Below are 25,235 nucleotides of genomic sequence, written 5' to 3'. Positions count from 1 at the left end.
TTGCACAGACCTGAAAAATAAGGTTCTCATTAGGGGAATCAGGAGTTTTCTAAAATCCTATTATGTCCCAATATTAAGGAGAGGTTAAAAAGAAGGAAAAATGACTTCCAGATTTCTGTTCCTGAGAACAGGATTCTCTGATAAGCCACAACTTTATAGTCTTAAAATACTGTTATAGACCTCAAAGAAAAGGGAATATGTAATTACTTCTTAGTGGCAGGTTGAATGTAATTGTTTGATAGCATTGTGATTATTTCTAGCTTTTTGTTGTTGTTAATGCAAGTTAACTGTTTCAGGAGGAAAAAGAAAAGACCGGTCTAATGATACTGTTTACAAAGTCTCCTATGCTCTTTATTTCCTTCGCAATAGGGTAAAATAGACAATAATTACAGAGAGAAACGACTGAAGGCCCACATTGTGTGGGTCTCTTCAGCCATTCTGTAGCACCAGGATATGATCACTCTTCACTTATGATTTTCGTGTGAACCTCCCGGCTCTTCACCCGCAGCTTGTTGACCTGGGACTCAGCAATGTCGGCCCGCTCCTCGGCCTCCTCCAGCTCGTGCTGGAGCTTGCGGAACTTAGAAAGATTTGTGTTGGATTGTTCCTCCTGAGAATAAAAATGGAATCATCAGGAACCCATAATGTGCATCTAGCTAGGCCACATAGGCCTAAAGGAAGAAAAGACTTGGTATCTATGGAAAACTTAGGGTACTCCACAGGGAACACTGTTGTCTATCTTACCACCTCCTGGATTTTGCTTATCACTGAGATGAGCTTTATGATTCATTTGGGGCGCAGTGTCTCATAAATAATGGCATCCCTCTTTTTGTAACCAAACATGTTAAAAAAAAGTATGTACCACCAGTAGAGCAAGAACCAAATAGAAGAGCAGAGAAGAAGGCAAGAAACCAGAGCCTGCTTGTTAATGCTCGCTGTAAGATGGCTGTTGGTTCCAGTTAGAAATTCTTTATCATATTAAAGATGAATTCTCAAAAGTTGCCTTAAAGAAATGTTGAGTTTTATCGTATATCATTTCGGTACATTTCAAAACAATCACTCTTTTTCTCCTGCTTTGGATATAATGATTCTATAGACAGATACCCTAATATTAAGTGATCCTTAGAATTAACCCTATTTAATCACCAATGGATTGTTGATGGACAATTCCCTCAATAAAGTAAGGTTTTCAGGGACTTAATATTTTTTTGCTATAACTATGCTTATGAGTAAACCTGCCTTTAGTCACCCTCCCCTCCCCATTCTCTTGGGGACAGGTTTCAGTACAAGATTATATGAGCTTCCTAAAATGATTTGGAAAGCTTTCCGTATCTTCCCATGCTCTGGGATGGCTTATGTAGCTTGGGGATTATCTGTTCCTTGAAATTTTGAAAGATCTACCTGGACCTGAATTCATTTCCAGAAGTAATTCTGAAGTAACTAACTCAGCCAACATAGTAATTTATATTCTCCCATAAAAAGCATCAATTTCTTCAAGGTTTCACCTTCATTGACAGATTTATATTTTACATTAAAAAGAAATCCTCTACTTACATGGTCTGTCCCCTTCCTCACCCCTAATGTTATGAGTTTGTATTTTCTTCCTTCCTTTTCTTGATTAAACTTGTTTTAAGTCTATTTATTTTATTAACTCCCCAGAAATTATCACATATTACTGAAATTATCAAGTTAGCAGACAGTATGCTCTGATTCATCCATTTCTATCTCTAACAGTACTTTTTACTTATATTAATTTATTATTTTAAAAATTTCTTCATTGGACTATCAGTTTATTCAATTATTTGTTTTTCGATTCATAATGAAACAAATAAAGCAGTGAATTGTCCTCCAAGGAGAACTTTGACTACATTAAATGGAGTTGTAAAAGTAGCAACTCCCTTGAAATTTTATTTATAATTAATAGTCAGTAATTATATTTTTTATTTCCAATTTAACCCAACACTTATTTAAGAAAGTTAGTTTTTTAACATTTAAGCATTTGGGAATTTGTTTATATTTTTTCATTGCCTTACAATTTTATCCTTCTGTGGCCAGAGAATGTGGCCTGTAATACTTTGAAATTTTTTGATGTCTCTTTCTGAATCAAAATTTAATTTGAAAGTCAAGCTATTACTATTACAACTAATAAGCAGTAAGCACAAAAATGCACAAATGTTTTTAAGAAGTAAACAGTGTTCTAAAAAGCAAACAGCTTATTTACTACAAGGATTAGTTAATCTAATTATTTATTTATTAGCTTTACTTAACAAAGGATTTCTCCCTTCTGTCTTAAGGATACTTACAGACTCCTCAGCTTGTCTCTTGTAGGATTTCACTTTAGCCTGAAGTTTATCTACCAAATCCTGAAGCCTGAGAATATTTTTCCGATCTTCTTCCGTCTGAAAGATTGTAAAAACCATAGACTTTACTTCAAAAGCACATGACTACTGTATTATTGCATATGGATGTTTCACATATATTTGGAGCTGCGCTTATCTGACAAAAACTATTGCTGTACCTGGTAAGTGAGTTCCTTCACTCTCCTCTCGTGTTTGCGTAGACCTTTGACAGCTTCAACATTACGCTTTTGCTCACTCTCAACCTCTCCTTCCAGCTCGCGCACCTATGAATAAATAGGCCCTTAAGAATTTTGATCCAATAAAGCATTGGGAACAAATGGAAAGAGTAGAGACTGAGACACCCACCCTGGCCTCCAGTTTCTGGATCTGCTTCTTCCCGCCCTTCAGGGCCAGCTGCTCAGCCTCGTCCAGACGGAGCTGCAGGTCCTTCACCGTCTGGTCCAGGTTCTTCTTCATCCGCTCCAGGTGGGCACTGGTGTCCTGCTCCTTCTTCAGCTCCTCGGCCATCATGGCCGCCTAAGCAGCAGTAAAACAAAGCCAGTTGAGGGAGCTGCGATAGCACGCCGAGATCCCCGCTGACCATGGCGTCGCCCTCTGCTCACATCAGTGATGGCCTTCTTGGCCTTCTCTTCTGCGTTGCGGGCTTCCTGGACGATGTCCTCCATCTCTCCTTGCATTTGGGAAATATCTGTTTCCAATTTCTTCTTGGTATTGATCAGGCTGGTGTTCTGATAAAAAATAAGTTATAAAATTTTTCATCATGTTACCAAAGTACTTAGTGGTAGCCATTTAAAAACATTTTCAGATAATAATTTGTAAGTCAAATGCCCTTCAATATTATTTTGTTAAGAATATGGACAACTTTAAAATATTTTAGGAAATGAATCAGCAGTAATTTATGCAAAATAAAACAACAAGTGATTTCTCCAAAATAGAGTTAAAATTTGGTAAAAATATAAAAACCTAGCTGTCATATAAAACATTTGTCTTATATTTTTTGGGACACATAAGCATTTACTAAAGGTGTGTTCTTTGTGCTGAATCTCACCTGGGTGTGGAGGAGCTGGACACGCTCACTGGCGTCCAGGAGCTCCTGTTCTGCGATTTTCCTGCTCCTCTCTGTCTGCTCCAGAGTGGCCCGCAGCTCCTCAATCTCGGCCTGCAGCAGGTTGGCTCTGCGCTCCACCATGGCCAGCTGCTCCTTGAGGTCCTCCTGGCTTCTGAGGGCGTCATCCAGGTGCAGCTGCGTGTCCTGTGGAATGAATGATCATTGAGACACCTTGTCCTCGGGGCTGCAGTCACTCCAGCCATCCTGGGACCATCTCTTGCGCCCATTTACCTTGAGGATACCTTGCGTGTTCCTGTAGTTCCTCAGGGCCTCGGCAGCCATGCGGTTGGCGTGGTTCAGCTGGATTTCCATTTCATTGAGGTCTCCCTCCATCTTCTTCTTGATCCTGATGGCATCATTCCTGCTCCTGATCTCAGCATCCAGCATGGTCTGCATCGACTCCACGACTCTAATGTGGTTTCTCTTCAGCTGGTCAATCTCCTCATCCTTTTCAGCAATTTTCCTATCAATTTCAGACTTGACTTGGTTCAGCTCCAGCTGGATGCGCAGGATCTTTCCCTCTTCATGTTCAAGTGATGCCTTAATGGACAGCAAGGGGTGATGTTAGCAGGGAATGGAAGCATTCACAAGTTTCTCTGCATACTCACCCTTTCATTGATTTTTGTGCCACTTATCTTTTTTTATTCAATCTCTGCAGGTGGACCTAATTCTTTTTTGGCCTTATTTGTTTATAGTGTACGATATGTCCTGTACCTCTGCCTCCTCTAAAGCAGCCTGAAGTTCAGATTTTTCTTGTTCCACTTGTTTCTTTATTTTCTCCAGTTCATGGATACGTTTCCCTCCTTCTGCAATCTGCTCAGTGAGGTCGGAGATCTCCTCTGTTGTTTGGGTAAAAGACAGGTAGAGACTTGGTCAGACAGAAGACATTAGAGAACTGGTCCTCCAAGGCAGGAATATTACTGAGAGTGAAAGGGACTCACGCTGCAAGTTCTTGTTCTCTCGTTTCAAAGTTTCTAGCTGATCGAGGGATTCCTCATAGGCATTCTTCATCTTGAACAGCTCAGTGCTGAGAGAGCGGGCCTCTTTCTGGGAGGCCTCGAGCTCAGCATGGGTTTCCTCATACTTCTGTTTCCATTCTGCCAGGATCTGAAACACTGAGAGTGGTCACCTTCTGTAAAGGATCGAGGGAGATAGGAGAGAGCAGAGGCTGGTGCAGAAATTACCTTATCGAAGTTCCTTTGCTTCTTGTCCAGGGCTGCACATGCTGCATTTGTTCTCTCCACATCCAGCATGAGGTCCTCCACCTCATTCTGGAGCCGCTGCTTAGTCTTTTCAAGGGAAGCACATTTGGCGTTCACAGCTTCCACATGTTCCTCAGCAGCCTGCAGCCGCTGGGCCAGCTTCTTCCTTGAAGGTTATATAGGTTTGTAGAGAGGGAAGCAAACCAAAACAAGAATTATGAATGATCACCACATTGAAAATATTGGGAACTTTGCATTAAAAATATCCATGAATTCATTCAACAGTTACTGATGAGCTCGAATCATGAGCCAGACCCTGGATACACAGCAGTGAAGAGGGCAAAAAATGTCTGAATGTGTGAGAGAAACAATAAGCAAATGAGAAAATGCAGAACACATCACAGATAAAACTGCAATGAAGAAACATAAAATAGAGTTAAGGGGTGGGCAACTGTGCTAGATACTTAAGAAAGGCCTCTGTCAGGAGGTAACACTTGGGTCAAGATCTAAATGACATCAGAGAGTGAGCCAGAGGAGGCCTGGGGGAGGATATGGCAGACAGGACCAGCAAGTGAATTCTTTATCTCGGCAGTGAGCTTGGTGTGCTTGACAAATGGCAGGAAGTCCTATTATCTGTATAATGTTTTGTTATTTTTTATTTCCTTGACTGGATTTTAGGCTAGGAGGGCAGGGATCGTGTTTGCTTTATTCCTGATAGTGCTTGGGGCCTGATAGTGCCTGAAATAGGAGATAATTAATGAACGTTTGCAGGCAAAGTCACTCATCAGAGGCTGTATCTTCCTAATTCAATGTGCAAAGCCTTTTGTGCATGCTCTCACATCTGCACACGTACTTGGCCTCCTCCAGCTCCTCAGTGCGCTGGATGGCATCCGTCTCATACTTGGTCCTCCACTGGGCCACCTCGCTGTTGGCCTTGGACAGCGCCCTCTGCAGCTCGGCCTTGGATTCCTGCTCCTCCTCATACTGTTCCCGCAGCAGGTCACAGTCGTGGCGGGCTGACTGCAGGGCGTGCGCCAGGGCGTTCTTGGCCTGAGGAGATAGTCACACCTTCATTTTTACAGGATGCTTAAATGTTGAATTCTTAAGTTTCAAAACCCTTTAAAAGCTGGTGTAATGGACTCCAATTAGGACCAGGACGTGGGGGAAAAGTGAGTCATAATAATAGTTACCTTTATCTCCTCTTCAAGTTGCCTCTTCAGTTCCTCAATCTGTTGAGTAAAAGCTTGTTTGCCCCTTGATAACTGAGACACCAGAGCTTCTTTCTCATCTAGCTGACGTGAAAATTCACCTGAGAGTCAAAAGAAATGGTACCATTTTTTTCAGTGGATAAAAAAATTTGCAAGCTCTTATAAGAAATAAATTTTAACTCTTAACACCCCACCCCTCAGTTGAGTTCTCAGAGAACTGGATTCTTTGTTGACATCTTCTTGGTTAAGGTCAAATTTCTGATTTTTATGGCAAAACGCAATCTGAATGAATAAATTGCAGCTTAAATTCTTCTTGTTCTCTCCATAACTAATGTTTCTGGGTGATATGATATTATGTAAAACCTTATGATCCTGTCAAGAAAGGGAACTAAAGTATTTAATTCTGTGTAGTCCCAGTTTCATAAGACTTTTGAGAGACTGGGTAATCCACTGCCCTATAGAGGAATTCGGTTCATTCTGATATAGATAAAAAGAAGCTTGGTCTAAAACAGAGACCCTGGACCCATGCTGGAGTGACTTCTAATCCCAAACACCCCTGCAACATGGCCAAATACTCAAGGCCTTTCAGGAACAGAGCTTCATCCAGTCCTATTGAATTCTTTATCTCAGTGTTGTCCCCAAGTGACCTTGCAAGCAGGTTGAGATGAGCTGTTCGGTAAATCACACATGCTCTCAGTTGCTTTTATTAGGCTCTCACATCACCAAATCAGTTCCTTTTAACGGCATCATCTCTACTTTTAGGCACCATCAGAGAGGAGGCAGTTACCAGATTCAGTTTGCAAGCGTCCCCTCTGGGTTGTCAGGTCATTGATGAGCCTCTGCTGCTCTTCTTCCTTTGATTTCAGTTCACTCAGTTGGTCCTCCAGAGTGCGGCACATTTTCTCCAGGTTTCCCTAGGTGAGAAAAAGTGTAAGAAGTAGGACATTTTAATATAATTTTGCTATAGCTACAGTTTCCTCTAAAACAAAAAAAATATTTATTTTGACATACAAAATAAACCAGATTCTCTTACATGTAATCTGATATATAGGAAATGTTTTTGTATTTTATGATTGCTGTCCTAAATTGGGAATTTAGGGATTTAAAAAAAAGTAAACCATGAAGTCCTATTCAATATTAATATAAAACATTTATGGATTATGTTCTCAATTTAAGATTTTGTAAGAATTCTAGGGCATATTTCCTAAAAACATGTTCACAAATACCTCATTGCCTTTAGCTAAATGGAACTTTGGATAACTGACATTATTGGAGACAGAGAGAGCACAGATGTCCTGTGTGCAAAACCTGGTGCTGTCATTTATTAATGGTGTGATGGGGCTGATGCATTTATTTGAATTTCAGCTTCTTCATGTGTTAAGTGGAAATAATACAAATGCCAATATCTTTCCTGCTTACCTCCTAGATTACTACTAAGAACAAATGGCATAATGTGTGTCAAGTGGCCTGTGCAAACTATGATGTGTATGTAAAGGGTTATCGTTGTTAATAACAATTTCCCAGAGTCTGTAGTACCTTGGCTTTAGAGACTGTTTCTACATTACTGGCCAGGTCGTCGATCTCCATCTTCATCTCGCTCTTCTCCTTCTCCAGCTTCTGCTTGACCCTCTGCAGGTTGTCAATCTGCTCCCCAAGCTCAGCCACGCTGTCCGCGTGCTTCTTCCTCAGCGTGGCCGCCGTGGCTTCATGCTGCAGGGTGGCCTCCTCCAGGTCCCTGCGCATTTTCTGGAACTCGGCCTCCCGCTTCTTGTTCATCTCAATCTGGGCCGTGGTCGCCCCTCCGGCTTCTTCCAGCCGCTCGCTGATCTCCTCCAGTTCCCGGGAGAGGTCAGAGCGCTGCTTCTCTGCTTTGGCCCGGGAGGCCCGCTCCGCCTCGATCTCCTCCTCCAGCTCCTCGATGCGGGCCTGGAAGTGGTGAAAAGCACAAACTTAGCTTATTTCTGGTAGTAATTTTGTCTTGTTGAATTAGTCTGATGGAAATCATGGAGTTACCTGTAGCTCCTTGATCTTCTTCTGCAGTTGAATGCCAAGAGCTTGTTCATCTTCAATCTTGCTCTGCAGATTGCTAATTTCAAACTCTTTCCTTTTTGAAAAGTAGAAAAGGAGATCAACTGAGTCCAAATCCATCATTAGGAGCAAGTTTACAAGCAATTATTCCTTACTTACTTTTTGAGCTTTTCATCAAGCTGTTGCTTTTCATTTTCAATGTCCATTATGGACTCTTGGGCCAACTTGAGGTCACCTTCAAGTTTCCTCTTAGCCCTTTCTAGGTCCATGCGAAGTTTCTTTTCTTGCTCCAAAGAGCCTTCAAGCTAAATATAAATACTGTTGAGTCAAAAAGAATGCTTAGCTTCCTTTTGAAGGAAATAATTTCCTTCTTAATTCTAGACTTACGTCATCCACTTGCTGCTCTAGCTTGATTTTAGCTTTGGTCAGGGTGTTGACCTTGTCCTCTTCCGCCTGCAGGTCATCCAGGGTCTGCTGGTGGGCCTCTTGGAGGGCCTTCTTCTCCTTGGTCAGCTTAGCTATGGTTTCGTCCAGGCCCGCCATCTCTTCTGTGAGGTTTTTCACCTTGGGAAGTAAAAATATTTTGCATTACATATATTTTGGTGGATTCAAATTTATGCTTGTCCTCCATAATAATAATGAAAACATACATGTTCTTCTATATTTTCACACCTTGTTCTCTGTGGCATGCTTTTCCTTTTCAACTTTGGCCAGTGTCAGCTCAAGGTCATCTATGTCCTTCTTGAGCTCCGAACATTCGTCCTCCAGCTTCCGCTTCTTGGCCGTCAGCTCGGCGTTGATCTCCTCCTCATCCTCAGCCCTCTCAACTGCCTCTTTGATTTTGGCCTCCAGCTGGATTTTGGTTTTGATCAGCTGGTCACATCTTTCTTCTGCATCCGCCAAACCTTCAGCTTCCTTGAGTTGGAATCAAAATCAAAATTGGGAAGAACGAATGAAATATTTCACAATGAAAACAGTGTAAATCTCTGCTGCTGGTTCTTTAGATTTAAACTTTTATGAGTCACCTGCTGTGTGCAGTGCAGGATTCTCCACAACATGGAAAGATGCAAATATATCAGATACTGTACCGTTTCTTTAGAGGAGTATATTCTGCGGTAGGTTAGAAAGCCTACCCCACCACACACACAGCTACAATCAATACAGAAAGCAACTAGTGACATAAGAGATCAGAAAAGTTGTATCAGAGATGGTTTCATGAATGAAGGGGCATTTGACTTGGGCCTTGAAAGATGGGTAGGATTTGGTTTTGCAGAAATCAATTTACTGGGGTATAGAGCTGGAGGAGAGAAAGCATTCCAGCAGGAGAAATTCAAAATGCTACTTCTACTAAGCTGTATCTCTTTGTAGTACAGGAGGATGGTCCTGGTGATGATGCTCTAAACTCAAGTTGAGGCTAAAGTAATCCAGAGAGTCCTGGCAACCTACTCTGTTCCCAATTAAGAAGGTTAGGGATGGACAGGAAATGAGAGAGATATTGATATATGCATTCACCATTGAGTCTTCATATCCTATCAGCCTTTGAATACACAAAAATAGTAAAATGTGTTGAATATAGCCATGTGGTGAATATAGTAGTGGAGAACAGATTCAAAGTATTTCTCTAGGGACAATAGAAGAGAATTCAGGATAGGTTTGAGGGGGGTGGGAGCAGTAAAACACCTTTTTTTCCATCTGTAGTTATTACTTCCTACTGTAGTTATTTCCTTCTGTAGAAGAAGTGATTACACCACCCAAACTTGAAAGAAAAGACTACTTAATCAACAGGAAAAAATATGATTTTGTGATGAGTAAATTATACCAGACCAATTCAGTTCACTTCAAATGAAAGACAGTCTTAAAAATTACATTTCAGAGTTGATGGAAGCAATTTTAAAATGATTGGTTCAGGAGCAGGGAGCAGGGTGGGTGGAAGAAGAGAGAGCTGGGGCCAGGCAGAGCAGTTAGGTGCTAAGGCAGCGATCGGGTGTGGCACTGTGGGGCTCTGACCACAGAGATGGATCCGAAAGAGCAAATCTGAGTTTTGGAGATCAATAACTAACAACCATTCAGTAAAATCTGATGTAGAAATACTGCCATTTGTCAGCTGTACATTTTGTGATTTAAGACCCACAGACATCTAGAAGTTCAAGGAAATTTCAGAGAAAAAAACCCACTTATTGCTATCCTCCCCTTAATTTTTATTTGGGATAGTTTCCCATTAAAATCACTTTTAAGAATCTGTCTTCAAAGAGAAAAAAGTCATAAGCCCTGTAATTTGATGAGATTATATAAAATGGAAGACAATGGTCAGTTGTACCTCACTGCCCTGGTCCTGGCTGGGGAGGGGCTCTTGGGGGATGACGGAGTATATGGACTTGACGGTACCAGCAGAGTGCTGTAACCTTCTCCCTCTGGTGCTTGCCCAGCTCCCGGTCGCGGGTGGCTGGGGTTCCTGTTCTTGCAGCCTGAGTAGCAGCACCCAGGATGAGAGCACTACTTACAGACTGAACCTGGAGCTGCAAGTCGTTTTTTTCTTTCAACAGTGACACCATCTTTTCCTCCAGTTCCTTCCTTTTTGCCTCTGACTTGGCCAGTTCATCTTTGGTTTTCTGAAACTCTTCCTTCATGGTGGCCATCTCCTTCTCGGTCTCTGCGCTCTTGAGGAGGGGCTTGATCCTGAAGAACAGCTTCATCCAGGGCCAGTGCTTGACGTTCATGAATGCACGGATGTTATACTGGATGCAGAAGACGGACTCCCTGAAATTTAATTGATGCAGATTAGATGTTGTAGGGATGATGAAATGAGATGAAATCACGGCAGTGAGAGTTGGAGGTTCTGTCCCCACCATGTTCCTCACCTACTTTCAAAGCACAGATGAAAGAAATTATATTTAGGGGTGCTGGTCAAAGACTTGTGAATCATTCATTTCTCTGCATGAGTGTTCCTCAAACTTTGGCATGCATTAAGAATCATCTGAAGGGCTTGTTAAAATATGGGTTCCTGGACCCTATAGTCAGAGATTCAGATTTGCAAGATCTTAGGTGGGGTCTAAAAATTTGCATTTTTAACAAGTTTGCAGGAGATGCTGTTGATATGGGTCCAAGGACCACCCTTGGAGAACTACTGCTCTACATCAGTGCTTCTCAAACTTCTCAGAGCAGTGAAGGGAGAAAACTAGACTCCTGAGGGATATGGGGCATGAGATAAATGGACTCATTAAAAACACAAGAATTTCTTTGCAAGCCTCTGGTTTTGTGTTTTAATGTGTGAATTTTGCATTCTGTTCTGTAATATCATGCTTGTTTTAATCTTAATTATTTTAAAAATTAATTACCCTCACATAAAAGCAATGAACTGCCCAAAGATATGTATAATGGGTCATAACCAAACTTCTTATTTTTAATGAAATAGAATTTGGTAGAAAATATTAGCATAACCACAGATGATAGAAATAAAATTTGTTTCATGTAAATGATTTATATTTATTTACACATATATACAAAAATGGATGGATGCACAGGTGGCAATATAAAATGCATTTCTCATTATGAATTCTGTGCATATGCACCTTGCAGTTTGAGGTGACTGGATCTTTAATCTTAGAACTCTGTCCTGCAGTCACATTAGAATGTTAGAAAGCTATGTGCCTTGGCTACATTGTATCAGGTTACTAAACATAATCTTTTACAGATAAATGGCCTCAACATCTTAAATCATAATAGTTTGGTATTAGAAATGATGAAACGGAAGTTGCTTCTGTATCCTGTATAAAACCACTGTTGAAAATACTGTCTGATATACAGTTTAATGTCACTTATTTAATTTTCCGCCCATTAAATTCATATTAGAACCAAGTGATAGAGCAAAATTTGTCTTTGCTTACTCACTGATACATTTTTTTCTTGTTGGATAAGAACTACACACACTTTATGCTTTTCTTTTTTTTACTGAACACTCAGAATGTATTCCATGGTGATGAGCTCCACCTTAAGTATTCTGGTACATGTAGATCCCACTTCAGTATGGAACTCATCCATTCCTTCTTACATTGGTGGCCTTATTATATCTAAGTCTTAACTGTAAGCTACCTCAAATGTGTTTCTGAAGAAGGAAGATGTGACTAAATAAACAATGTTTTTATACCTTCTCTCCACCATCTTCTGGTACTCCACTCTTGCCAGGTACCCTCTGCACCTGGCCTGGGTTCGCGTGATCAGCTGGGCCAGCTTGTCATCTCGCATCTCCTCTAGGAGCCCCAGAAGACCAGCTTTGAAAAAGACCTGTGTGGGGGCAGAACTGCAGCTCAGAAACTGCAAAAACTTTGAGGGGACAGGAATAGCATCTGGCGGGCTTTAGAGACTATTACCTTGGTGTGACCGAATTTATACTGGGTGTGGTCAATATCGATGGATGCAAGGAGCTTCTCAGAAGCCTTCTTGCTGTCAATGAATTGTCCGTCGGGGATAGCACTCGCATTTAATACCTTGTATCTGTTAAAATAAATATAGTTTTTTGAAACTTGGTTTATTAATGACAACTAAGAATAGCTCAACATGAAATGATCCACTTAGAAATTCAGAGCTTTTAAAAAATTATTCTTTGTTCTCAGGAAGTGCATTGCATGGATGGTCAATCTATTATTGACTATTTTTACTCCATTTTACCTTCCTGCACAGTTGCAACTCTCTGGCCCATCAGACCTTGTTCTCAGGAAAGGATTCTGTAATCCTGTTAGCATTATGATGTAGGTGGTCAATAAAATGTAACATGTTAGCCTTGCTGGATGCATTTGCTTTTCAAGATCCTGAGTCCAAGAAAGTAAATTTTTATTGAGAAGTCTGGTAGAGGGTACACTATAGGTAGGAGTTCTCGAGCACTGAGTTTTCTGTCAACTCTGCCAGACCCAGACTGAGGAAAGACCAGCTCCCTGTGCTGCCAGCCATCCCCTTGTCCCCTCTTCCTCTTATTTGATTCTCAAGATGGACTTTACTAGGGAGGAAAAAGAAGAGTTGAGGGTCTGAAATTGTGACCTGGTTCTGGGAAACTTGCATATGAGAGAAAAAATGGTGGTACCAAAGAGACAGAAAATGACTCACTGGCAGCTCTCCATGCATGAAAGAGTTCCTGACTCAGCCACTTAATAACTGTGTAGCTTTGGACAAGTAGCTTAATCTCTTTGAGCCTCAGCTTATTCATCTATAAAATCAGGTACTGATATTACTTCCCTTCACTGAATTTTTGTAAGGATTAAATGAGATAATCCATTTATGAAGCACTCAAAAATGGTAGTTCTCAAATTATTGAAGTTGAGGTTATACATCTATGAGCTAAGCCAAGAACTTGGTACATCCAAAGAAAGGCCTCAGAGTGCTTGATACGTGGCCTATCTTTATTTTAAAGGTGTTTAGAGGCTTATAATTTTCTACTTTTTTGTGGCAGATTAAAAATAACACAGAGAAACATATTTTTCACTAACTTGTTTTGCTTGCACGAAATACATTTATTCTGAACTTTAAGACATACCATAATTAGGGGAGCCTGACCTCTGTTTGAAGTCTGCATAGAGGATCCTGCTGGGGAAGCCCTTCCTGCAGATGCGGATGCCCTCCAGCACGCCGTTACACCGCAGCTGGTGCAGGACGAGCTCATGCTCCATGGCCCCTAAAATAATACATGTTTATTCATTACAGAGTTTTTTTTAAAAGTGGCTGTGGCAGCCATGCTTTGTGCTTTCACTCTAAAACTGCTCACCAGGCGTTTTGGTCTCATTGGGGATGATGCAGCGCACAAAGTGAGGGTGGGTGCTCCTCAGGTTGGTCATCAGCTTGTTCAAATTTTCCTGTAAAATCAGGAAAAATCTTGTTGCTTCAGACTTCAGACATGGGTCTGTGCATTTGGTGATGGCTGAGCTGAATGACCAGTTTGGACCATTTTCGCTTAAGATTACACTTTATTATGCCTCTACTGGGATGCAGTTTTCTCCTCTCTCTCCACTGAGTTGGCAGGAGTGACACAGGAAAAGCAGCCTGACACATGATTCTTTTCAGTGTATATAAGCACTGTCCTTCCTCCTGCCTTGGTCCGTGGCCCCCCCACCTCCTCCCCCATGCATTTACAAGACCATTGCCTTCCTGTGTACTAGATGGTCACCCTTTCTCCTCCAGAACTGCATTTGGACATTTTCTCATAAATGTAACTCCTCCTTTCCAACACTCTCAAATTCTAAGGCATAAAAATATCTATAAGGGAAGCAATTCTGACTGTTATAACTGAACTGGACTGGATTAAAAACAAGGATACCTAAGGTTCCTCATTGGTTAGCTGCCAGATTTCATTAGTCTTTCTGATGCCTTAGTGGCTCTGAGTACGTGTCACTTACTTTCACAAGTCACCTAAATTATGAATGGCAGAGGAGGATTATGTTTTATAAAATAGCCTATAAAATATTCTTCATTGTGTGAGTTGGCATGAAAGATGAACTAAGAACAATGAGTAATTTAAAGTTCTGCTCTCCAAAGCTAGATTAACAACTCATTAGTTAAAGTCCATCCTTTCCTAAAAGACTTCTGGAAAGAAGACCCTGTGCTTTTAAAAACAAATTTCCCAGAGCAACCAGGGACTGTCAAAACCAGTTTCTTCCTTACTCTGAAAAGGGCAGACACCGTCTGGAAAGAAGAGCCCTTCTTCTTGCCACCTTTCTTGGCACCTGCCTCTGGAGAAAAAATAAGAAAAGGTGTCACTCAAATACAGTTTCAAATCAACTGTATTTCTTGGACTGTTTCTTGCCAATTTCTGTTCTCATCGAGTGAAGCATTTTCAACACTACTGGCCTCTCTGAACTTGAATGACTTTTACCCCTCAATTAAGTCTGCATCCACTTTGCTGTGATTTCTTTCTTCATTAGGAAATGCAGTGAAGGGCATTCGCTTCACTGTATAGAAAGAGCCTCCTCAATATTAGGATATTTGGGGACACACAGTAACTTCAAAAATCACCAATAGAAGCTCAGATTGAGAAGAAGAAATTAGTTGATCTATTGCTTTACATATCCCCACACATTCAATCAGATGTGAAAATATTCATCAGATGTGAAAGAAGCAGCAGGAGAGGATCAAAGAAGCTGAGACTTTTCACTGGTTGAGATCCTGATAGTTCCTCTCTGGCCTTTTGCAGGAGGGCCTCTGTCAATGCTGGAGTGAGCCTCAAGTGTATGATCTCAATGCAGCCTACTTACTCAAAACTTGGAAGAACAATGGGCTTGGCCCTTTAAGCCTTCTGCCAGGGCTATCAGCAGCCTTAACCTAACATCACATTTTGTAACACTTAGAGAAAGTATAAGAGGTTTGAGTGTTACCTGCTTCAGCAGTTTGAGCCCCAGAGAAGAGGTGAGCTAGAGTTTTCAATGAAGACTTCTGGTACAGCCCAACCACTGTCTCGTTCAGGGGGTCCTTGTTCTTATCCAGCCAGCCCGTGATGTTGTAGTCCACGGTGCCCGCATAGTGGATCAGCGAGAAGTGGGCCTCAGTCTTGCCTTTGACCATCTTGGGCTTCTGGAAGTTGGCAGACTTTCCAAGGTGCTGCTCATACAGCTTGTTCTTGAAGGAGGTGTCCGTGGCCTTGGGGAACATGCACTCCTCTTCCAGGATGGAGAAGATGCCCATCGGCTGAAAAGCAGACCACATCACAAAATTTTAATCTATTTAAACTTTTTCCCTGTCTATAGAATTAAAATAATTTTAATTATTATTAGATTAAATAATCTAATTAAATTATTAGAATTGAATAATTTAGTTGTCACAAAAAATGGTTTCCGAAAAGCCAAACAGACCTTCTCGATGAGCTCGATGCAGGCAGCCAGGTCCATCCCGAAGTCGATGAACGTCCACTCGATGCCTTCCTTCTTGTACTCCTCCTGCTCTAGCACGAACATGTGGTGGTTGAAAAACTGTTGCAGTTTCTCGTTGGTGAAGTTGATGCACAGCTGCTCCAGGCTGTTGTACTAAATAAATAGGTGTGTTTTCTATTTAGCAAATTGAACATTCTAAAATATAAGACCTTTTAATTTAAAAATATATACTAAGTAGCCCTTAGATTACAGATATCAAAGTCAGTGAGGGGGACTGTGAAATCTATTATTTGCTGCCCTTTTATACAAAATCTTAAATCATACATACAAATACTCTTTCCCTGCACTTGCTTAAGTTTACTTGGGTATTTTTCTGAGTTCCTATTTAATCATTCCATGTGCATTCCCATTGTTTCTGTTGACTCCATTAAGAGCTCATTTGCAACCCATTAGAAGCTGGCTGGGAGGAATCTCTGTTGTATAGAAGTCTTCATTGCATGTGAACACTAATTACCACCCTGGTTCTTTAATGTGGAGTGAAAAAAAAATCAAGATACCTAATATCACGTACAGCTAATAAAACTTGAACATGTTTTTTTAAAAAGCCAAAATGTTAGCATTAGCTAGCTATAAATAGTGGAATTAATGTGGAATCTTTTTCTTGATTTTCCCTATTTTCTGCAATGCCCAAGTTTTGCTTTTATAATTGGAAAGAGAAAGACCTTAAAAACTGTAAGCAGGAAAAAAATGTATTTCAACATCAAATATGAATTGTTATGCTATGCTATCACATTAATAAGAATTAATGCTGACTCTAAATTACTCAGCTGACAGAATTTTCTTAGCTCTTACTATCTTGCCTCAGCACTTCCAAATGCTTTTCCACTGTGTATTCAGACGTAGTGTATGTTGCACAGGCTTACTTTGATGTTTTTATGTTAACTTCATTTTGCACAGTGGGATTTTCAGAGCCCCCCATTACACTAAGCTAATTCCTCACTCCCTTTGGATCACATAGCAAGTTAGAGTCCTATTTAGTGCACTGTTTCTTATAGAGAGGGAATTGCCACTACAATAAATGATTAGTAGCTGCCCAGTCACACTCTTTTAAGCCTAAGCATAACTTTTTGACAGTGGTAAGAAATGGTCGTAATCACAAAATTCTTCTTAATAATATTGTCATTGCCTCACTGTAACATCCCCTTACCAACCAGTTGCCTACTCACATCAAAGATCTCGAAGCCAGCGATGTCCAAGACCCCGATGAAGTACTGCCTGGGCTGCTTGGTGTCCAGTTGCTGGTTGATGCGGGCGACCATCCACAGGAACATCTTGTCGTAGACGGCTTTGGCCAGAGCACCCACCGCGTTGGTCACCTTGATAGGTAAAAATATATCTCTTGAGGTTATTAAAGAACCTTAAAAATGCTTGCATTACTGGCAATGAATTTGAATTATGCACCTACCTGCTCTACAGTCTGGCCTTTGGTGACGAACTCATTGCCGACCTTGACCCTGGGGTAGCAGAGGGCTTTGAGCAGGTCAGCAGAGTTCAGACCCTGGAGATAGGCTGCCTTGTCAGCAACTGAAAGGACGAGAGGATAGAATGATGTTTACTTGGCCCAAAGCAACCCACTTCCTTAGAAAGAAATCTTTTAAGCTACAGGTTTTTGTGTTTTCAGAATATTTTTTTGAGCATTTCTGACCATTTTTTTCACTAAACTCATGACCGTCATTATGAGTAGTGTGCCCTAAAGAACTCAGAAATTACAGGGAACATCTAATAGCCATGCTTCATACAGTATATTATCTAGGTATACTTTAAAACTCAATTCTTAAAAATAAATTTGTCTTCCTAGGAAAACTCAAGAATAGCAAGTTAAGAATGTGATCGTCAAACAAACATGAGGTCAGGCGAATGACTCAGTTGATACCTTCCGTGCCATCTGGCTCTGCCTGCTCTTCACGCTGCTTTTGCTTGAATTTCAGGTTCCCATAATGCATCACTGCCCCTGTGAGCTTGTAGATGGAGACCTTTTCTTCATTGGTAAAGCCCAGAATATCAATAGCACTCTGCCAGTATAACCAATAGGATACTGTTAGGTTATGATCTCCACACACTTACTATGAAGAGTTCACATTCCGATTCCTAACTTGCTCATCAAACCAAGGAAACTACCAGTATTGATAAGGGACAAGACACATCTTAGACTGGTGTATAGGGAGCTAGTAAACCGAAAGCCAGACTGAGCATTAGAGTTATAGGTACATACCCTCTGAGGATTCAAAAGTAAACTTAAGACAGAGAACAAGATAGTGAACTTAAGGAACTTGCTATTCTGAGATGTGGTATGTACCTAATGCAATAGATTACAATGGTCTAGATGAATTCAGAAATGAAAGACCTTTCAAAGACTATTAAGGAAAGTAAAAGGTTGTAGGGGAACATCCTAATCTTGTCAGTTAACTCCAGTGGTACATCCACTCCAGTGGCTCATCTTTAAACTCTCTTTTGCTATTTCTGCTAGAAATTGCACATTTACCTAGAAGGGATCATTGCTCTAATCCAATGTATTCATTCTAATTTTCTTTTGTTGTACTTACATCTGTGGCTATCAGTTCTTCCTGATCATCAATGCTAGCCACACTAATCTCCCCTTGACTGACGAATGGGTAATCATATGGGTTGGTGGTAATCAGAAGCATTTCTAAGTACAAGGAACAGAGCAAAGGCAAGCAGAATTATCGTCTTCATTAAAACAAGAGATTTCTAGGATAAATTCTTAGGTACTACATGATGCCAAAAAAGATAATTACATATTGGGAAAAGTTATATCTGTAGGGATAATCAGTGTAGTGTTGACTATTTAAAATCCAGAATTGGAAACAACCTAAATATTCTTAAAATGATATCGTTAAGTAAATTATACTATCTCTAGTATGTAACACTGTATAATCCTCAGAAATAATAATGTAGAGGGAACATCTGTCTAATAGCCATGCTTCATATAGTATATTAATCAATGAAAAAAGTAGATTACAGAAGAACATCAAACTATATTCCAGTTATTTTATGTATGTACCTATATGTAAAGATACATATACAGAAAATAACTGGAATGATATTGATCTAGGTGCTTATCATGGTTATTTCATAGTGATAGGATTTGGAAGTGTTTTCAGTTTTCTTTTCAAATTTTTATAATAAGCACATGTAAATTTCTACCAACCTTATAAAGCTATTTTCAAAATCAAGGTTATGTATCAACTTGACAAAATTCTGTGGAATACTAGTTTGGAGCAGGCATTGATAAGTGCTGGGTGCAATACTGAAAAGAAGTCATGACATTTCTTACCAATTAGTTCTGGTTTCTTGTTTGATGTGATTTGATAAAAAATATGATAGCTCCTTTCAGCCTTAAGCTGGAAAGTAACTCTAGACTTCTCTAACAGATCTGGAGGTAAACAAATAACAAAGAGGAAAAATGCACAATTTATATGGGATGCAAATATGGGCTAACTTTATAGGCCGTAAGAAACAGAAACAATGGTAAAGGCTATCCAAGAACTTACAAGTTTCAATATCAGCGGAAGCCAGTTTTCCTGTAGTGCCAAAGTGGATTCTGATGAATTTACCCTTGAAAGGAAAACCAATATTACTGCTTTGTGTTTTAAGTCATATCAAATCTTTGAGAAACTCAAAACACTTGAACTGCTAGTTCATTAATATTAAATCAAGTCAGAGACTGTGTTTATCAGGTAAAAAAGGTGCATCCCCTATTTTGTAGGCAAAATGAAAATTATCTTTAGTTTAGAAACTGTGAACATTTGTAGGTAATGACACATAAGGAAGAACCAAGTAGGGTCACCTATCTTTTTAGATGGGACATGGATCCAGGTCATTATATGCTCAGAGGAAAAGGAAAGAACAATGTAATGTGAATGGAAAAGATTCCCAGAATGTGTTCACCAGCATCTCATCATTTATAACCAGCAGGCAATGTCTGCAGCAGTGGCCAAGTGACTCACAAAGCGAGAGGAGTTGTCGTTCCTCACAGTCTTGGCGTTGCCAAAGGCCTCCAGTAGGGGGTTGGCACTGATGATCTGATCCTCAAGTGTCCCCTGCAAAGGCAAGAGCAGGTTTCACGTCTGGCACTCAGGAACTTCTTACCCAAGAGCCCAGATTCTGACCTTGGCAATCAGACCCACCTGCATTTTGCCACTTTCCTCCTTCTTCTTGTCTCCAGTAACTGCAATTGTTGCAAAGTACTGGATGACACGCTTGGTGTTGACGGTCTTCCCTGCACCAGATTCTCCACTGTCAAATAAAAACTAAGTCAGATGAGGTCCCAAAAGTGGCAGCTATTGCAGCCATGGAAAGAAGGCATAAAATCTACTTACGTGATCAGGATTGACTGATTCTCTCGGTCTATGAAAGAGAAATTACAGACATTTAACACTGTTTACCTGTATATTTGTAAATTGTAGGTAACCTGGACTGAACTTAGTATTTTTCAGACTGGGCTTTGCAATCCCCAGGGCTTCCTGGGCTCTGGGCCTACTGCCTTTCCTAGTATGCTCTTTGCCTGCTCTTCATCCCACCACTCCCAACATTAGCATGGGTACAACCATCTAAATGGGAACACTACAACAAAGCACCAGCCCTTTTCTTTTTAATACTCTGCCACTAAATAAATGTCAAATTGGACTTGAGTCTTTAGTTGGATTTAGATGACAGCTTAGGTAGTGACATATTTGTATCAGGTGCAGGAAGTAATGAAAAATAGGCATTGGAGAAATTTTAAAGTGTGTAAAGGAGTAAATAGAGTAAAGGTGGTAGCTTTGGAAGTGATCATGGCTTTAGTCATATTTCTGGGGAAAGGTAAGCATTCATTTTCCGTTTTACTCTCTCTAAAGAGAAGTTCTTTAAGCCCTTTCCCCAAGGTGGGACAAGTACCTTAGATTGGCCTACTGAGACAATATTCCAGGAAGAAGATTCATTGTGTAACTGTTTTAATACCAGATGTGCCTTAAAATCTAAAGTGATGTCAGGTCAGTTCCGGGCAAAGGACAATAGTATTTACATCATCCTTAATAGAGAGAGACTGTTCATTGGTCATAATTTCTGATATTGAGGATAAGGCCACATAAGCAACTTTTATTCTGTTTTTCAGCTCTTGGTAATGGAAACACAGTTTGTAGGTGTGATTGTGTGTGTGTGTGTGTGTGCATACATACATGTAGACATTTATATTTTTGTACAAGCTTTTTTGTTTTTGTGTCATTTGAAAGAAAATTATCTAATTATTAACTATGGCCAACCTCTGTTGACTTTTAAAAGCTTAAGAGATAATTAGCAATTATATAATAGCAAGTCATCTTTTACACTCTCTCCTTCCTGGACCTTCTTCCTCACAAATACACCAGCTTCAACTAAAGGAGACTATCTCAAAGATCATGTTGAAATGGTTAGAGTATCTTTCTCCTGTGGTTCTGCTCCAAAAAGATTATGTGCACATAAAGCATTTGACTCACCAGTCAGCATGAACTGATAGGCATTGTCGGAGATGGAGAAGATGTGGGGCGGGGCCTCCTGGCGCTTTTTGCCTCGGTAGGCAGCCACCACCTCAGGCTTGTACACTGGCAGCCACTTGTAGGGGTTGACGGTGACACAGAAGAGGCCCGAGTAGGTCTGTGCCAGAAAATAAAAAGGAATAACTACCCAAAGGCCCTTTCTGTTAGTTGAACAATTCACTTATTAATATTCTAACTACAAGGAACACTTTAAGTAAGTATTCTACATTTGTTCAGGCATCAGCCTGAAAACTAATTGGAAGTTTCAACAATGAGACAGCAAAACCCCCAAAGGAAGGGACCACAATTTAGACCTTTTATTGTACCTCTTGGGCCTTGTCACAGCAAGAGTTCTGAAAGTTTTTTTTTTTAATATGTAGTATGAGACATTTTACTGTGTTCAGTGGGTAGTGTGAGACATTTTTACTGTGTTTTAGGATATAGGCAGATATTTCCTTTTCAGCATTAAGATAGTTCAAATCCGTGAAAACAAATTGGGGCACAACCTAAGAGCACAACGATATGGAAATGGTTAGGTGACATGTGGTAAATCTTCTTAAGACACTATGATGCAGGCATTGAAATAGGTGAATTTGAAAGTAGGCTGCAATGTTGGGGAAATATTTGCAACATACTGTTAAGTTAGGAAGAAATAGAACACAGAATGATGGAAATACACTGTGATTACAACAGGGGGATTTTCCAGATCTTGACAATTGGTATAAGACAGGCACCCACCAATGAGGACGATGCTGACCAGGTCCACCTGTATCGGTGTGGTCCTGCTGAATATCAGCACTGGCTAAATTATACAAAAATGCTGATGTCACCTAATAAATTCAACTATAAAATATCTACTGAGAGCATTTTATGTACTGGGCCTCTGCAAGGCATTGGAACAAAACACAAATGCGATGCTGTTCCTTCAAGGTCTCCCAGACTACACAGGAGACAGACAGGTAATGAATGATGGCAGAAAAACGTGGTCAGTGTTGTTATTGCAGGGACAGAAACAATAGGACATAACATCCAATTTGCCTGAGGAATTTGGACGGTTTCCTCAAGGAGGTGACATTCACAGAAGGGACCAGAACACACAGCTACAAATGCTGCTATTTGGGAGGAATGGAAATGAGTGAAATCTAGTCTGTAAAACATTTTCTTCATGTGTTAAAATGTATTATCTTTTCCCTCTGGATGATTTTGTAGCTGGGATGAGGGGATGGTAAGAGACGAAAGCATGTAGTGGAGATAGAAGCAGTAGCCTCTCCAATGTTTGTCCGCGGGATCTGTGGCAAACCCAGTCCACGTGGACAATGGCCTTGCCCAGCTTTTAATGAGAAGACAGTTCCAGCTCTTCGGTTGTGTTTTACAATAGCAGTAGTGAATATTTTAACTAGTCAACTAACTAGCATACTAATTAGTTAACTAGTTACCTTTTATACTAACTGGTTACACTACTAGTGAAAGTAAAATGAGTCACTACTCTGAACCACTGATGCTCTGGAAGAAGCAGTGGGCTGGTGGGGGCCATGGCGATGAGGGTGAAGCCTCCTCTGGGTGGGGAGGCACTCACGTAGATCATCCAGGCTGAGTAGCGCTCTTTGAGGTTGTACAGCACCGCAGGCTCATGCAGGTGGGTCATCATGGCCATGTCCTCGATCTTGTCGAATTTGGGAGGGTTCATGGGGAAGACTTGGTCATCCTTCACTGTCAGAGTCTGGTAAACAGGAAAGGTAACTGTTACGTTAACTGAGTGACCCAACCGAAAAAAAAAGGATCAATCAAACGTTGCCGGGTCCTGGGATTTCACTCACTGCCCCCGCTTCAGTCTTGACAGTCACTTTCCCAGCTTCTTTGCTTTGCATCGTCCCTTTGACGAAGGATTCCTTGGGCTCCGCCACAAAGACAGCTGTCTTGGCATCGAAGGGCCTATTCTGGGCCTCAATGCGCTCCTTTTCAGATTTTCGGAGGTACGGAGCAGCCTCCCCAAATACGGCCATTTCCTGGTCCGAACTCATGGCTGCTGAACTCAGTCAGAGGTCCTAAAGGAGATGAAACCACTTCACACTAGAGATCATGGACTGTCATGAGCATCAGTAAATCTCTATACTGATGATATTTCATGGAAAACTCATTAGTTATAAATTCCAACAGGCATGTCCTCTGTCCACTGCGCTATAGTTACTGAAATAAACATGACCATAAAGACTCAGATATATCAGGGGACGCTGTGTACCCAACACTGTACTGGGGGCTTTACATCCATTATCTTCTTTTATACTCTAAGACTGGCAGCTAATCAGGGAGCTGGGCTGTGGACTCAGCATGCTCCTAAGGAGCTTGTGACCTTGGGTAAGACCCTTGATCTCTTTGAGCCTTGGTGTCTCCATCTTAAGAATAGGGATTACAGTATTTGCCTTTCTTAATTCACAGCCCATGAAGTATTGTAAAAATACTTTGAAAAAAAAAGTTAAAATGATGACTGAAAAAGCAGTTTGAAATCGTTCAGGCTACCACTTATATATAAAATGTCACTTATGATAAGTAATAAATTCCATTTCTTGACATATAATGGAAGCGAACTCTATTTCCTGCTTTTGATATTCAACCATAAGTGCTCAAATTCAGTGGTTTTGAGGATTGTAATTTTGTTCGCCTTTTGTTTGTTTGCTTAGTAGAATGTGCCAAACATAATTTCTTTGCTTATTGAATTCAGTTAATTCAGTTTAACCTGGTTAAACTAATTGAGGATCAAAGCCATGGCAAACATTAACCTCATTCTTCAAACATTGAAGGGCTCCCTCTGCTATTCCAGATTTCCTTCTGAAGAATGCAAGCTGGCGGTGCTCCATGTGGGTTATCTGCAGGTTGCCAATGGCATCAATAGAACCAAAGGTTTGGCAAAGAATGCTACCACAGTCATTACGGGAGCAGTTACTTGAACTTGTTTTAATCAGCTATCTGCCAGACTCTCTCTTTAGAAATTCAGGGGGTCTTAGGGCAAAGTAACACCTTCGTCATATATGTAACAAGTTTCTCAGTGTTTTGTTTTCATGTAAAATTCAGTATTGGGTAAGGTAACCTTTTAAAAGTTTTTAAAGAAGTTTAAAGGAATCATTTTCCTAAGTACCTCCTTTCTTATTTGTAAGATAGCCTGTTTACTAAATGAATCCTAATAACAGGATACATTTGTATCTAATTTGAGACTGTTAGCCAGGGTATTCTGGTGCAGATTTTCTCCCCCTATGGAAAAAAAAATTCTATTGAGTGACTCTTCTGCTAAAATGTGATCCCACCAATATTTGAGTCCTCAATGAGTATATATACCCTGTTCTAAAAGACAAGTTCTCCCTCTCTGCCTCTCCAGCTCCCTTACCAAAGTACAGTTGTTAAGGTATTTACTGAGACACTCAGTTTCTCAAAGGTTGCTAAGTGACACAAGTCCATCCTAGAGGCTCTTCTCCTTCAGGGACTGGTTAGTCCAAATCTTACCTTGTTAGCAAGTGAGAAGATCTACCCTGGAAGCGAGACAGTTCTGCAAAAAAAAAAAAAAAAAAAAAACAGAAAAGGGAAAAACACTTTATTAACCAAAAGCAGAAAAATAAAACAAAAACAAAAACCAAACCCATTTGCTGCATTACTTGCTATTGTAAACAGAAGACAACGGAAGTCATGGATGTAAAACATGCAGTATCAGGAGGAGCAGTACCAGAACGAGCAGCTGCAGGGAAACACCAGGCGGTGTGGCCAGTGTCCCTCCTGAAAGCCCAGTCCTGTTCCCACTTACCTTGGAGCTTTTTAAAGCAGGACGAGTCAGTGTCATTCCAAGGGCTCTTTTATATGGATAGCTATGGAAACAATGCAGCTGCCTCTTCTTTCTTAAGTCAAAAGGAATTGTTTGGCAAA

At 40.6% G+C, this 25,235-nt stretch overlaps 1 protein-coding gene across 3 annotated transcripts; it reads right to left on the bottom strand.

The window, feature by feature from the left end:
* Positions 1-324: 324 nt before the first annotated feature.
* On the bottom strand, positions 325-25,203 carry MYH2 (myosin heavy chain 2). Of its 3 annotated transcripts, none has more exons than XM_036927734.2 (40): positions 25,117-25,203; positions 24,822-24,864; positions 23,144-23,371; positions 22,903-23,046; positions 21,288-21,444; positions 20,154-20,181; positions 19,962-20,070; positions 19,782-19,874; positions 19,326-19,389; positions 19,109-19,207; positions 18,357-18,460; positions 17,687-17,825; positions 17,219-17,337; positions 16,980-17,129; positions 15,736-15,906; positions 15,262-15,571; positions 14,552-14,619; positions 13,659-13,746; positions 13,451-13,568; positions 12,274-12,397; positions 12,051-12,187; positions 10,408-10,663; positions 8,579-8,821; positions 8,294-8,470; positions 8,066-8,211; positions 7,892-7,982; positions 7,415-7,804; positions 6,666-6,792; positions 5,861-5,979; positions 5,524-5,720; positions 4,653-4,836; positions 4,410-4,575; positions 4,183-4,307; positions 3,700-4,008; positions 3,409-3,612; positions 2,963-3,088; positions 2,706-2,876; positions 2,519-2,623; positions 2,304-2,399; positions 325-610 (listed from the first exon to the last, which is right to left on the bottom strand). In XM_036927734.2, the coding sequence occupies exons 3-40, from the start codon at positions 23,345-23,347 to the stop codon at positions 458-460; spliced, it is 5,811 nt and encodes a 1,936-aa protein (XP_036783629.2). In that variant the 5' UTR covers positions 23,348-23,371; positions 24,822-24,864; positions 25,117-25,203; the 3' UTR covers positions 325-457. The 3 variants fall into 3 exon arrangements, with proteins under 3 accessions (XP_036783629.2, XP_036783630.2, XP_036783631.2); XM_036927735.2 differs by lacking the exon at positions 25,117-25,203 and adding an exon at positions 25,039-25,092; XM_036927736.2 differs by lacking the exon at positions 25,117-25,203 and adding an exon at positions 24,971-25,076.
* Positions 25,204-25,235: the final 32 nt, after the last annotated feature.

The sequence above is a fragment of the Manis pentadactyla genome, chromosome 4 (assembly GCF_030020395.1).
Source record: "Manis pentadactyla isolate mManPen7 chromosome 4, mManPen7.hap1, whole genome shotgun sequence".
Classification (NCBI taxonomy): Eukaryota; Metazoa; Chordata; class Mammalia; order Pholidota; family Manidae; genus Manis; species Manis pentadactyla.
This window is presented reverse-complemented; position numbering and strand designations above follow the sequence as displayed.

Excerpts from the sequence above, each read along its gene's own strand:
- MYH2 (XM_036927734.2), bottom strand. The coding sequence starts at position 23,347 with ATGAGTTCGGACCAGGAAATGGCCGTATTTGGGGAGGCTGCTCCGTAC. Across the intron at positions 18,461-19,108 it reads CAAGAAACCAGAACTAATTG|AAATGCTTCTGATTACCACC; the intron begins GTAAGAAATGTC and ends CCTTGTACTTAG. Across the intron at positions 3,613-3,699 it reads ACACGCAAGGTATCCTCAAG|GACACGCAGCTGCACCTGGA; the intron begins GTAAATGGGCGC and ends TTCATTCCACAG.